This window comes from Heptranchias perlo, chromosome 10 (assembly GCF_035084215.1).
Source record: "Heptranchias perlo isolate sHepPer1 chromosome 10, sHepPer1.hap1, whole genome shotgun sequence".
Lineage (NCBI taxonomy): Eukaryota > Metazoa > Chordata > Chondrichthyes > Hexanchiformes > Hexanchidae > Heptranchias > Heptranchias perlo.
Window position 1 is genome coordinate 71,819,960 of NC_090334.1, and position 15,632 is coordinate 71,835,591.

The 15,632-nt window shown below is 40.7% G+C and overlaps 1 protein-coding gene across 1 annotated transcript in view; it reads left to right on the forward strand.

The window, feature by feature from the left end:
• The window catches only part of LOC137326682 (latent-transforming growth factor beta-binding protein 2-like), a 607,725-nt gene that overhangs the window by 412,508 nt on the left and 179,585 nt on the right, over positions 1-15,632 (forward strand). The window contains exons 16-18 of the mRNA XM_067992000.1: positions 4,186-4,311; positions 9,067-9,192; positions 11,826-11,954. Of these exons, the coding sequence (XP_067848101.1) occupies positions 4,186-4,311; positions 9,067-9,192; positions 11,826-11,954 (381 nt within the window). The remainder of the gene's footprint in view (positions 1-4,185; positions 4,312-9,066; positions 9,193-11,825; positions 11,955-15,632) is intronic.

Genomic DNA, 15,632 nt, shown 5'->3' on the forward strand with positions numbered 1-15,632 from the left:
GGTTTATCTTGGGATCAGATAGTATGCTGAGATTCCAAACGGTCTTGTTCAACCTGAGCCCGTGGCCAGAAGAGGGATGGAATCGGTGGTAAAGGTATGGAGTTTATGGCGGGGGCCAAAGGCGATGGCTTCAATTTCTCCAATGTTTAACTGACAAAAATTGTGGCTCATCCAGCACTGGATGTCAGACAGGCAGCTGGATATCGTCAGGAGACATGTGGAACCATAATGACAATCTCTCCAAAGGGCAGCATGTAAATAAGGAAGAGGAGGGAGCCTAGGATAGATCCTTGGAGGACTCTGGAGGTACTTGTGTGGGAGCAGGAAGAGAAGCCATTGCTGGAGATGCTCTGGCTACTATTGAATAGGTAAGAGAGGAACCAAGCGAGGACAGTCCCACTGAGCTGGATAATGGAGGAATGGTGTTGGAGAGGATGGTGTGATCAACTGTGTCAAAAACTGCAGAGAGGTTGAGAAGCGACGAAGGGGGGATAGTGCACTATGGTCACAGTCACAGATGATGTAATTTGATTAGGGCCGTTTCAGCGCTGTGGCAGTGGCAGAAGCTGGTTTGGAGAGATTGAACATGGAGTTGTGAGAAAAATGGGCGGGGACTTTGGAGAGGAAACAGAGGTTGGAGGTTCGAGGCAGTAGTTTGCAAAGCCAAAGGGGTTGAGGGTGGATTCTTGAGGAGAGGGTTGATGTCGACGGTTTTGTAAGGGAAGGTGGTAAGGTGAGGGAACTACTTACAATGTCAGCAAGCACTGGAGCCGGGAAGGGTAATTTGGTGTTTAGCAGTTTAGTAGGAATGGAGTCAAGAGAGAGCAGGAGGTGAGTCTTATGAACAAGGTGAGCTCAAAGGGAGAGGGAGGGTGTGAGAAGAAGATATGGGTTTCAAAGAAAAACATTTAAAATAGTGGATGTTATGTTAGCTTAGCAAAATATATATGAAAAAACTTCTAACAAACATTTCATCACAGTTTAAAATATTCCTAAATAACTGCTTGTAGCTGAACATAGGTTGATGACTACTGTTTCCTTCAACCTATTTTTGGCAAACATGTTATTTATTCAGGGGTTGCACCAGCCATTAGGAGATCAGTGTCAAATTTCACAGATGGCAGGCTTTACTAAATCTAAGGACAAACATGTTATTACAGAACTTTTGAAAATGAGATGGTTGTTATTTTAATAAAGAATCTCTTGTATATTGGAGAAAACCCTATTATTTAATCATGAGGAATTTTTATAAGGAATGATATTATGCAGACCAACAGGAAAATATTTCCAGCAAAATAACACAATGTAGTTCGATCTGTATTATCAGATTTTTAAAAGCATTTGCCCCTCCTTTCCTGTGTACTGCTTCACTATCTGACTCCTGGTGATGTGAAAGCATGCTTAACCAAATTAATAGGTTGGGGGTGTAATTGGTCTTGAGCGGTAACGCAAAACGGGTGATAGTGAATCGGCATCCCATTTTACACTCCACCCAATTTTCTTTTCCATTGAAACCCAAGATGAATTTCATCCCCGTTATCTCTAGAGTAAACCAGATAACTGAGTCTCCTATATTCCAAAGTTCACAGTTGTTTTAGTTTGAACATTTTTTTTTCTTGTATGTGCAATTTAGGCTTGTCCAAAATTATTCAACAAGCTGTGAGTCCTGAAGAAGCTTGCTGGTTCAGTGATATTCAGTATGTACCATTCATTGTGACCATTAGTTGTATCCCATTGGGCTATTCTTAACCGCTGAGAAAACAATACCATAACAGGTCACTATATGCTGCTAATGGGGACTTGAATAGTTTAGATCTAAATCCAAATTCCCCCATGAAATAGAACAAAAAGCCATGTGTGCAGAGTTTTTCTAGCCTGCCAGAGAACATGGACTCAGCCCCTTATTACAGTGCCAGGGAACATGGACTCATCCCATTATTAGAGTGCCAGGAAACATAGACTCATTCCCTACCACTAGGCCACAAGGGAACTCACTTGCATGTTTCTCCCCACTAGATCATCAGCGAACTGAAATACAACACCTTTTCCTTCCTTCTCAACCTCCAATTCAATTGCTAGGGAAGACAAAGCCACTAGCGCATTCCTTTCGAGTCACTAACACCAGGACTAAAGGCACATCCACTATGCCATCTTTTTATTGAAGTGACAGGCTATGCTGCATTTAATGATTCCAAGATTGGTCTAATATTCAGATTTTTCTAATTATAGCCGAAACCAGATGTACTGAGCTTGGACACAGTGATAGCTTTTATAATTTTTTGAACTACTGCATTTTAATTCACTTACAGTATAATTGACTGGAATAACATTTGTGTTATAATGAAATTATCATTTATTTGTAGTAAAAAATTGAATTTTCAATTGTTTTACTTGTAGAGAGTGATGAAATCCAGCTGACAGATCAATTGAAACCGATGCTTAGATTTATCAAGCTTTTAATCTTTATGCATTAATTGAATTTCTTAATAGCACATTGTTAAAATATGCTAACTAAGAATTAAAACCAACATTCATGAATAATTACACATGTATTGTCTCAGTAGAAGAAGCATACATTTACAGATTGCTCTGGGAGTTGTAGTCCTTGCACATTAACAGCCACATTTTTGAAGAAAATCTGTGCAGCTGAGAAGTTTACATTAATGAAATAATGCCATTAACATTGTAATGTTTGCATCACTATGCAACACAAGTTCAGAACGTCAGACAATAGTATTTTCATCCAATACCTCAGGGTAGCAATGGAACAACATTGCTGCCAACCTTGTCCTATCATACACCTTTGTGTACCTCTGCTGCCAAAGTGCCTCTTTTCTGGTCTGATCACATAACCTAATCTGAATCAACTTGTGGGTATGGAGAAATGTGGACCACTACATCCATTTCACCAGATATCAGCAGCATCATCCAAACAATGCAAACACAGAGCCCATGGGCAGCTATAGGAGGGGGTTTTAAGCTTGGTGCAGTAAAGACATCCAAAGGCTTTCATAATGCCTTGATAATGGAACCATAAATCCTTAACCCTTCAAACCAAATTCCAGCTGCACCAGAATGATGCATTCTGATACATACAAATCAAACACTTCTGACCCAGTCAGATCAACTGGGCTAGTCAGCCAGCTAATCTCAGCGCTGGAAATCTTTCTCCTATCCAGAGTCACAATATCAAACTTGGTTTCTCAGGGATACGTGATGATTACTTCCATGTGTTCAGAAAATACAGTCATGACAAAATTTGCTTGGGGAAGTGATCTTGAATGAACCCTCTCCAATAATGAATTGGAATCCAGTTCATATAGTCTCAAACCAGAGCATAGAGGCTTCAACCAGATTCAGCACACTGCCTTCTGGGTGTCCCCAAGTGCTTCTCCTGGATACAAACTACAACTCAATTCTGGATTCCATGCAAGTAAGAAATTTTCCAAAATCTGGTCCCCATACCTACTGCCAGCAACTTCCAGCATGCCAGCAATTCTCCTTATAGCACAAACAACACCTAAGAGGCATATGTTTCACTTCATCTGAATATAGTAATTTAAAATGCTTTGGTGGTACACACAAAGCCCATCGCACATTGATTCGGCAGGCAAATGCAGAAGAATGTTTTAACATTAGTATTGCTCCCCATAATCGGTCATCAAGGTCATCTGCAAGGCTCTTTGTAAGGCTCACTCATTATCATAATGTATTTTGTATACCAAATGCTATGAATATGATGTGTAACTATGTGTTGTAACTAAAGAACAATTACAATAACAATAATTTTAAAAATTCACTCAGTTGGAAACTGTTCTTTCATCTCTGGACTTGTGATCCTATCAACAAAGACAGCTTGGATGACATTCTATCTCTGGTGACTGTTAAAGCTGCTAACAAATAAATTTGGGCAGTTTCAGTCCAGTTTACAGTGGTCTTGAATATATAGCACCAAACCACTCTCCCAATTTACAGTTAGGTTAAAATATTAGAAACTGACAGAAGATACTTTATATTGTATATGGTAATAAATGTGTACAGTTTAAACCTACAAAATTACTTCAGTCCTTAAAAGTTCCATTCTAACATTCACTTGGTTAACAGTAGAAACAAAGTGCTAATAGCTTTTTCTGTATTAACATGGAAATTAAGTTTTTATTCTTCTATTTTCTTCCACACCCATAGTTATAAATATATGTAACGCTTCACCAAACATTTGTGGTCCAGGACTTTGCATCAATCAGCAGGTTGGATATTTGTGTAACTGTGACTCTGGTTATCAGCTGGATAATCAGCAAACAAAGTGTGTCGGTAAGAAACATTTCATAAATGTTCTTCATAAACTGCAAGAGTAATTTTTAACCCTGAGCTGTTTTGATGGTGTGCAAACTGTGGCAACAGGTTATTTCATTTGGAAAATTTCAATAGTGATCTGAATATATAATTGTAATTATCAGATCATGGGTTTAATACTTTAAATTTACCACTCATTTGCAAAAAAAAAATTTTGTGCATAATTTCAGCTGGCATTGTTGGAAAATATTCCATGTTATTATACAAACATAACTAATCTATGGTAGAAGGACCACTGTGGAATTATTAGTTAATAGAATTATTCTGTTTTCCTCCTGCATAAAGCCTACTGTTTCTCTAAATAAATTTACTCTGTGCGATCAGTTTATGGCAACTTAGCTGCCCTAAAAGTAAATAGTATCATAGTAAGTCCAGCACAGGAGGAGGCCATTCAGCCCATTGTGCCTGTGCCGGCTCTTTGAAAGACCGATCCAATTAGTCCCAGTCCCTTGCTCTTTCCCCATAGCCCTGTAAATTTTTTCCCTTCAAGTATTTATCTAATTCCCTTTTGAAAATTACTATTGAATCTGCTTCCACCACCAATTCCAGATCATTAAAATGCGCTACATAAAAACATGTTCCCTCATGTCGCCTCTGGCTCTTTTGCCGATCACCTTAAGTCTGTGTCCTCTGGCTACCGACCCTTCTGTCCCTGGAAACAGTTTCTCCTTATTTACTCTGTCAAAACCGTTCATGATCTTCAACACCTTTATCAAATCTAGCCTTAACCTTCTCTGTTCTAAGGTGAACAACCCTAGCTTCTCCAGTCTCTCCACACAACTGAAGTCCCTCATCCCTGGTACCATTCTAGTAAATCTCTTCTGCACCCTCTCTAATGCCTTTCTAAAGTGTGGTGCCCAGAATTGAACACAATACTCCAGCTGAGGCCTAACCAGTGTTTTATAAAGGTTTAGCATAACTTCCTTGCTTTTGTACTCTGTGTCGCTATTAATAAAGCCCAGGATCCCATATGCTTTCTTAACAGGCTTCTCAATTTGTCCTGCCATCTTCAAAGATTTGTATATGTGCACCCCCAAGTCTCTCTATTCCTGCACCCCATTCAAAATTGTACCATTTAGTTTATATTGCCTCTCCTCTTTCTTCCTACCAAAATGCATCACTTCACACTTCTCTGCGTTAAATTTAATCTGCCATGTGTCTGCCTATTTCACCAGTCTGTCTTTGTCCTCCTGAAGTCTGTTACTATCCTCCACATTGTTTACCACATTTCTGAGTTTCGTGTGATCTGCAAATTTGAAATTCTACCCTCAATACCCAAGTCCAGGTCATTAATATATATCAAGAAGAGGAATGGTCCCAATATTGACCCCTGGGGAGCACCACTGCATACTTCCTGCTTGTCTGAAAAACAAACGTTCATCACTACTCTCCGCTTTCTATCCCTTAGCCAACTTTGTATCCATGCTGCCACTGTCCCTTTAATCCCATGGGCTTTAATTTTGCTAACAAGTCTATTATGTGGTACTTTATCAAATGCCTTTTGAAAGTCCATGTGCACAACATCAACCGCACTACCCTCATCATTTATTTCATCAAATCCCCATCTTCAATGATGGCGGAGTCCAGCACGTGAGTGCAAAAGACAAAGATGAAGCGTTTGCAACCATCTTCAGCCAGAAGTGCGAGTGGATGATCCATCTCGGCCTCCTCCCGCTAACCCCACCATCACAGAAGCCGGTCTTCAGCCAATTCGATTCACTTCACATGATATCAAGAAATGGCTGAGTGCACTGGATACAGCAAAAGCTATGGGCCCCGACAACATCCCGGCAGTATTGCTGAAGATTTGTGCTCCAGAACTCGCCGCGCCTCTAGCCAAGCTGTTCCAGTACAGCTACAACACTGGCATCTACCCGACAATGCGGAAAATTGGCCAGGTATCTGCTGTCCACAAAAAGCAGGACAAATCCAATCCAGCCAATTACCGCCCCATTAGCCTACTCTCAATCATCAGCAAAGTGATGGAAGGTGTTGTCGACAGTGCTATCAAGTGGCACTTACTCACCAATAACCTGCTCACCGATGCTCAGTTTGGGTTCCGCCAGGACCACTCGGCGCCAGACCTCATTACAGCCTTGGTCCAAACATGGACAAAAGAGCTGAATTCCAGAGGTGAGATGAGAGTGACTGCCCTTGACATCAATGTAGCATTTGACCGAGAATGGCACCAAGGAGCCCTAGTAAAATTGAAGTCAATGGGAATCAGGGGGAAAACTCTCCAGTGGCTGGAGCCATACCTAGCACAAAGGAAGATGGTAGTGGTTGTTGGAGGCCAATCATCTCAGCCCCAGGACATTGCTGCAGGAGTTCCTCAGGGCAACCATCTTCAGCTGCTTCATCAATGACCTTCCCTCCATCATAAGGTCAGAAATGGGGATGTTCGCTGATGATTGCACAGTGTTCAGTTCCATTCGCAACTCCTCAGATAATGAAGCAGTCCGTGCCCGCATGCAGCAAGACCTGGACAACGTCCAGGCTTGGACTGATAAGTGGCAAGTAACATTCGCGCCAGACAAGTGCCAGGCAATGACCATCTGCAACAAGAGAGAGTCTAAGCACCTCCCCTTAAATTCAACGGCATTACCATCGCCAAATCCCCCACCATCAACATCCTGGGGGTCACCATTGACCAGAAACTTAACTGAACCAGCCACATAAATACTGTGGCTATAAGAGCAGGTCAGAGGCTGGGTATCCTGTGGCGAGTGACTCACCTCCTGACTCCCCAAAGCCTTTCCACCATCTACAAGGCACAAGTCAGGAGTGTGATGGAATACTCTCCACTTGCCTGGATGAGTGCAGCTCCAACAATACTCAAGAAGCACGACGCCATCCAGGACAAAGCAGCCTGCCTGATTGGCATCTCATCCACCACCCTAAACCTTCACTCCCTTCACCACCGGCGCACTGTGGCTGCAGTGTGTACCATCCACAGGATGCACTGCAGCAACTCGCCAAGGCTTCTTGGACAGCACCTCCCAAACCCACGACCTCTACCACCTAGAAGGACTAGGGCAGCAGGCTCATGGGAACAACACCACTTGCACATTCCCTTCCAAGTCACACACCATCCCGACTTGGAAATATATCACCGTTCCTTCATCATCGCTGGGTCAAAATCCTGGAACTCCCTACCTAACAGCACTGTGGGAGAACCTTCACCACACGGACTACAGTGGTTCAAGAAGGTGGCTCATCACCACCTTCTCAAGGGCAATTAGGGATGGGCAATAAATACTGGCTTCGCCAATGACGCCCACATCCCATGAACGAATAAAAAAAAAATCAAGTTAGTCAAACATGATTTTCCTTTAACAAATCTGTGCTGACTTTCATTTATTAATTCATACTTTTCCATGTGTCACATTATTTTGTCCTGGATTATTGTGTTTCAAAATTTCTCCACTACCAACGTTAGACCGAGTGGCTTCTAATTGTCGGGTTTATCCCTCTCCTCTTTTTTGAGCAGGGGTCTAACATTTGCAGTCCTCCAGTCCTCAGGCACTGTCCCCATATCTAAGGACCCCTGGGGAACACCACTGTATACTTCCCTCCAGTCTGAAAAACCACCATTCACCACTACTTTGCTTTTTGTCCCCTCGCTAATTTTGTATCCACGCTGTCACTGTCCCTTTAATCCCATGGGCTTTAATTTTGCCAACAAGTTTATTTTGTGGTACTTATAAATTAACCATTTTCGTTATTCACTGATCTTACACAATTCACAACAACAATATATTAAGTGAGGGAATTCATAACATCTATTCTGTATAGACAGTAGATCTGGATGCCTCCAACCCTAATTAACTACCACTATATGATTTTGACTTAATCTTGCCGGTACATTTTCAGATTTTATTAAACTGTGGACTGCAGTGTTTCCTGCAGGAATTAAAGGTAATGGAACCGAGAAATGTTATTAAGAAAAGCACTAAGAGATTTACTCTGCTTCTTGCTGTGTTGTACCAGTCGTGGGAGTGCTTTGCACTAACAGTGCTAAAAAAAACTACAAAAACTTTGCCTTCTCATTCACTTCAATCAGTACAAAGTTTCAGCATTTTTTTTCATCAGAAACTTGATTGGTCATTTGTATGCTAGAGGCCATAAACCATGGCTCATCTTTTATTCAGTTAGGGCATTTTTCAAAATGAGCATTATTCAATAATGGTTCTGGGAATATAACCTTTTCCTCTTTGCACCCTATCACAACACCACCTACTCCCAGCATAATGTCTCTTAGATGCAGAGTAACCAATGTGTCACATTCCAAAACTTAGAAGAACACCTTCTACGATACCATTATGATATTGCCATTTTCTGCGCCACTTAGTCTTAAGCACCTGTCTGAGTTAGACTCAGACTCTCCAATTTAATTGCTATGATTAGGATCTTTAGGATGCAAAGAGAGAGATAAAGCTATCATTCCTTCTGAGATGTCTTCAATTTGGGTAGTAAAAATAAAGCATGTTGAATGTAGTTAACTGCAGTTCGATATACTTCTGCAAAATCTAAATAGAATTGCATATTTGAGAATATTTATAAATTTACATAGGAAGTTATACTGCACCTGTTCTGTTGCATGCAAGTCTGGCTAAATATAACTTTCATGTTTCATAGTGTCATAGTTTCTTCTTTATTAATAAATTGTAACAGTTTGCAACTATATCTGAAACTGATGGTTTTGTTTGACAGATACTGATGAATGCAGGCAAATCCCACAGCTTTGTAGCTATGGACAATGTGAAAATACAATGGGAGGTTATCGATGCATTTGTTCAACAGGATTTGTGCTGAACCAACAAGGCACTGACTGTATAGGTAAAATAAATATAGAAAATCTGTTCTCAATGATGCCATTTTAAAATTATTTTCTGTGGATAAACATGATCAGTGCTGATATCTAATCATATGATTGAGTGAAGATATATGAAGTGCATTATAATAGCTGGCAAGACACTGAATGCAAGCATGAAATACAATAGAGGTTCCTCCAAATGTGTACTAATCAAGGTTCATCTGCTTATTATCATACCATTTTTCATCAACAACAACAACTTGCATTTGTATGGGAACATAGAAACAGGAGTAAGCCAGTCAGCCCCTTGAGCCTGTTCTGCCATTCAATTAGATCATGGCAGATCTGTACCTCTACTCCATTTACCCACCTTTGTTCCATATATGAACATACGAATTAAGAGCTGGAGAAAGCCATTCGGCCCCTCGAGCCTGCTCTGCCATTTGATAAGATCATGGCTGATCTGATTGTGACCTCAACCTTACTTTCCCGTCTACCTACTATAACCTTTGACTCCCCTGTTAATCAGGAATCTATCTAACTCTGCCTCAAAAATATTCAGTGATCCTGCCGCCACCCCTCTCTGGGGAAGGGAGTTCCACAGACTCACGACCCTCTGAGAGAAAAAATTTCTCCTCATCTCCATCTTAAATGGGAGACCCCTTATTTTTAAACTGTGGCCCCTGGTTCAAGTCTCTCCCACAAGGGGAAACATCCTCTCGGCATCTACCCCTTCTAGTCCCCTCAGGATTTTATATGTTTCAATAAGATCACCTCTCATTCTTCTAAACTCCAGTGTATACAAGCCCAACTTGTCCAACTTTTATAAGATAACCCGCTCATCCCAGGAATCAGTCGAGTGAACCTGCTCTGAACCGCCTCCAAAGCAATTATGTCCTTAAATAAGGAGACCAAAACTGCACACAGTATTCTTGATGTGGTCTCACCAATGCCCTGTACAACTGTAGCAAAACATCTCTACTTTTATATCCTATTCCCCTTGCAATAAATGACAACATTCCATTTCCCTTCCTAATCACTTGCTGTACCTGTATAAGGGTATCCCTTGATATCCTTAGCCAACAAAAATCGATTAATCTGAGTCTTCAAAATTTCAATTAATCCTGCATTACCAGCCTTTTGGGAGAGCTAGTTCCAGATTCCATTACCCTTTGTTTAAAAAAATGCTTCCAGATTTCACTCTTATATAGTGCCTTTAACATAGGAAAATGTCCCAAGGCACTTCACAGGAGCATAATCAGACAAAAATTGACAAACGAGCCAAAGAAAGAGATATTAGGAAGAGTGCCTATAAGCTTGGTCAAAGAGGTAGGTTTTAAGGAGGGTCTTAAAGGAGGAGAGAAAGGTTGCGAGGCCATCCAGAGTTGGGGATGCGTAAGAGGCCATGAGTGATTTGAAGACGAGGAATAAGAACTTTAAATTTCAGTCATTGATGGACCGGGAACCAATGTAGGACAGCTAGCACAGGGTTGATGGATGAACGGGACTTGGTGCGGGTTAGGATAATGGGCAGCAAAAATTGCTTACTCCTTTTCCTTGATTCATTATTTACGATCTTGTATTCTTTTTTTGAGAATCATATTCTGTAAAAGCAAAGAATACCTGTGGAATTATCAGAATGCAAACATGTTAAAATATTTTTCATTATTTTTATTTTACTTGTAAAGTAGGTAAATTATGACACTTCTGATTTCTGTGGTTAGTCTCATTTATGATATTTATATGAAACTCTTATAGTGCCTATGCATCACTGGTAAATTTGATTCAACTCCTAAATCTCTGATTTGTAGCCTGTGCTTATAGTTGGCTTTTGTTACAAGAGTTTCCCTTGTGGAACAGACTTCTGGGTGACAGTTATGTAGCCTACAGGAATCCTACGTTAAGTTACTTACTGATTACTGGTAAATTATCTCTTTAGGTTAGTCAACATATGTTCAAACATATTTGTTAGTCAACATATGTTCAACCTTAAAAGAACGTCTATTTTTCTAGGATTTGGATATTAGCTAACAGTGGCATTGGATTACAAATGTGTTATGTACGGGTAGTGTTATTTGGATCTTTGAAACTGCAGCAGAGTCCCATTGGACTCATCTCGTGGTCAGATATTACAAAACTTCTAATCCAAAAAATGAGACAGTGGGTTTCTGTAATCTAACTAATCTGTTGACATTTTAAAATCTGTATATGACAGGAACTATTTTCCAAACAGGACTGCTCCATTTTGTTGCAGTTTTGCATGTGGTCCGAAGAAAAATTTTTACAATTATATTTTTATTGCAACTGTTTCAGTTAGAGTTTATATTACTGGATTTAAGGGGAATCTGATTGTTGATTGGCTGGAAAAGCAAACTATGTAGACAGCAGAAAAACAGTAAGAACAGAAAATGCTGAAAATGCACAACAGATGCATCAACACCTGAAAAGAGAAAAGAGATTACTATTGCAGGTAGACGCCTTTTGTTAGTTTGTCAGAACTGAAAGGAAATACTTGGGATTTCAGTGACTAAAATATAACTGAACCAACATTACTAGTAAAATTACATTGTGTTATATATTACCAGTCAATGACTTTGTTCTCTTTTTCTGTGATTGAATCCACTTGCCAATGACATCTTACCATTTGGATCTGAAGATAAAAATGAGTGTGAAGAGGATCCTTGTGAGGGAAATGGCCATTGCATCAATATAGTGGGCGCATACTCCTGTTCGTGCTTTTCTGGTTACACATTAGTCATTTTACAAGACAAACGAAGCTGCCAAGGTTAGTACTAATTTTGTTCACAAAGCTAAGCATCAAAGATAAGGTATCCAAGTTTCTGTTTTTCCAGCAAAGGTCTAACTAAAATGCTTGTCAACACATCCAGCCTCAGTTAACATTTACACTTAGGTTTCTCCTAAAAGGCAAACTTGGTCAGATTACCTGGGAGAGACTGAAAATATTGGCACACGTCTTATCCTATGTCACGCAATTATGTCACTTGGGAGCCCATTGACAGAATCCATACTGATCTCCATGGCCTGGACTATTCTATAGTTTCTCCCCAGGCAAACCTTTGTTTAGAAAATAGAACTCGTGGGTACATGTATGGATGGCAAAATGATGTAAGTATGTAAAATGAGAAGGTCACCAAGTAGGATTTCAACACATAATCTAAGCTGACACTCTAGTGCAGTACTGAAGGAGCAGTACATTATAGGAGACAATACTGTTTGGTTTTGAACTGCGAGTGAAATGTTTCCTGAAAGTGTTATCTGGTTGTTCAGTGTTTTTTTTTCAATTTGTTGAATATGTGTTTTACAAAAGGACATTACAGTACATTAGGATATTGAAAATGTTAGCATATGTGCAAAATATACATGTTACCCAATTATTAATGTAAATTTGGCCAGGTTTCATTACACAAAATGAACTATTAGTTTCATCATTGAGTAACATTTGGAGTAAACACAATTTAATTATGTTTTTGAGTAAAAGCAACTCCAAAATACAGAAAAGCATTAGGGTCGATTGTCCAGGTTCTCACTTGCAAGTGCACATCAAAATCAGTAGACAGAAAATCGCAGGCATTGAGTTCACAATTTTCCATTGCATAGTTGAATCGATTATGTAGTTTAATCTGGTGCAATGTACCCAATTTCCCAGGATGCATCAGTACCATTTAGTCAGTTGAATTGCTAAATATTTTGCTTTAGCTTCTATCAGTTTCTACTCTGTTGTTTTTCAAAGTTGTATGAAGAGAAGCTAGAGGACAAATTTCAAAAATGTATTTTGGTAATGTTTATATTGAGTTTTTTTAAACAGAAGCTGTGTGTATGAGAGAAAAAAATGACAGGCTGTTCTGATTACACACCTATTTTTGTTTTGTGTTCTATAAACTTTATAAAGCATATTAAACTGCGAGAGTGGAGACAATTTTTGCCTCCTTAGTGCACCATTTTTTATTCAGCTGGCACTCAGTCTTTAAGGAGCCTTTGTGCTAGTTGTGATCAGAATTTATTTATTTTTTTGTCCCAGCTCTCTCTATTCACACCAGTGGGTTGGCAAATAGGAATCTTCCAGTCTGACAAGTTCAGAGGAAGAGGAAGAGTTGAGAAGATATGCCAGGCTAGTTAGGCTACCCGAGAGCTTCTCTGTGCCATTCTACTGGCACTTGCAACCTCACATCAGTTGAGAGAGTTAACATACCTGACTTGTGTTGGTGGAGGTGACGTTTCCTAAAGGAAGCTGTGCCAGCAATGAGATGTGAATGCCTTACTGACCTTTATGTTGAAAGGTTCGTAAGAAGCACCCGATCAAAGCATGTCATAGTTTACATGATACAGTATGAAAGAAAGCACATCAGGGTGATCAGGAGCCAGTGATACCTCTATACACTTGAGATTCAGGCAGGTCTCAAAGCAGTGATAACCGAATTCGAACTAACTTCAGAAAATGAAAATCAGCCCCATTAACTTTCCTCATCCAAATTTGAGTTCACGGCAGAGGAATTGTACTGTGTCGCGCCCCTTTTTTGCATGAAAAATGAGTGTTGGAGATGAATTTCAGGTCGGTCAGCCGCCATATTGGTTCGGGCGACTTTTAGTTGATCCAAGCGGCCAGCTGTAAGGAGCTCTGTACATTAAAATATTTATCTATTGAAGGACCCTTGTCCAATTGAACTGTGGTTGCACTGGATTTGCTAATTCTTAAGCTCACCCAGTGATACCTGACACCAACAGTCAGCAAGCAGGCTGCATCAGTGATAATTATAAGGCCGCATTAAGGTAAGTATCTGGTTAGTCATGTTAGGATCTTCTGCACTTCATGCAGGGGCCTGAGCTTTTTATTGCTTAAATATGGATGTGTTGCCCGGTCCGCCATTGGGGTGGGAGGAGGAGGACTAGCGGCAAGCAAGACAGTAGAAACCGGCAACTGCTGGCACAAGAGAAGCAAGGAGGGCAGGAGTTGTTACACCACGTGGATCTTCTGCAACAGAATGCCATACCATAATTTATTGATGAGCATTGTGCCTGCCGCCTGTGCTTCACCAGGGATGCAATGACTGAACAATTGTAGCTCAACAGCACTGCCTGCGGCTGTAAAGGTCACTGTGGCCCTCAGTTTCTATGCCTCGGGATCATTCCAGGCTGCAACAGATGACATCAGCAACATAAGTCAGTTTGCTTGCACTGCTACATAATTGTAAACAATTTTACAACACCAAGTTATAGTCCAGCAATTTTATTTTAAATTCACAAGCTTTCGGAGGCTTCCTCCTTCGTCAGGTAAATGTTCAGGAGCTCCTTGAAGCCTACGCATTTATACATATAGAACAATACATGGTGTTTACAGACTGCCCCTGCAACTGCCCGTTGCCAAGGCAATCACCGTGTTCAGACAGAGAGGTGTCACCTGCAGAACCCCCGAATACACATTCAACAAAAAAACAAACAGGAAAAAAAAAACAGAGAGAGGCAGTCTCTCTGTTTTTTTGCAGTCAGTTGCAGGGGCAGTCTGTAAACACCATGTATTGTTCTATATGTATAAATGCGTAGGCTTCAAGGAGCTCCTGAACATTTACCTGACGAAGGAGGAAGCCTCCGAAAGCTTGTGAATTTAAAATAAAATTGCTGGACTATAACTTGGTGTTGTAAAATTGTTTACAATTGTCAACCCCAGTCCATCACCGGCATCTCCACATCATGACTGCTACATAAGGCAGGTGACAGATACACTCTTCGACAAGTGGAACCATTTCATCACCTTTCCTATGGACGTTGCCAAACGAGGAGCAAGCTCTGGGCTTCACCCCAGTTGCTGGCTTCCCACAGTTCAGGGAGTCATTAATTGCACACACATTGTTCTGTGTGCTCTATATGAGGACCCCCAGAATATTTGTATAGGAAAGGTTTCCATTCTGAATATCCAGCCGGTGAGCGACCACAGACAGTGGATCATGCAGGCCTGTGCCTGATTTCCAGACAGCAGCCACGATGCCTTTGTTCTGCGCCAGTCCTCAATTCCCACTTTTTTTTCCACCCAGACCATCGTGTGTCAGGCTGGCTGTTAGGGGAAAAGGGCTATTCCCTGACCATCTGGCTCATGAGGCCTGATAGGAACCTGAGCACAGACGCTGGGGAGTGCTACAATCAAAGCCACACAGGAACCAGAGTTCTCATAAAGCAAACCATTGGTAATGCTGCTAACTGGCAGAGCTGTGAGTCAGCAAATCATAAATGAATGGTTCCACTGAATCATCCCTCCCCTCAATGCATCTACAGTCCCTCCTACCACCACATCCATTCCTTATACCCAGCTGATGAATGCCCTCATCTTTAACATCAACACCAATGCAAAGAAACTGCTGTACAACAGCAGATTGTTCAGTAACGGTTCATTTCACCATTCTTTACAGTGCAGTTTGAAAACTAAACATCATCAAACAAACCCCTAATGCCT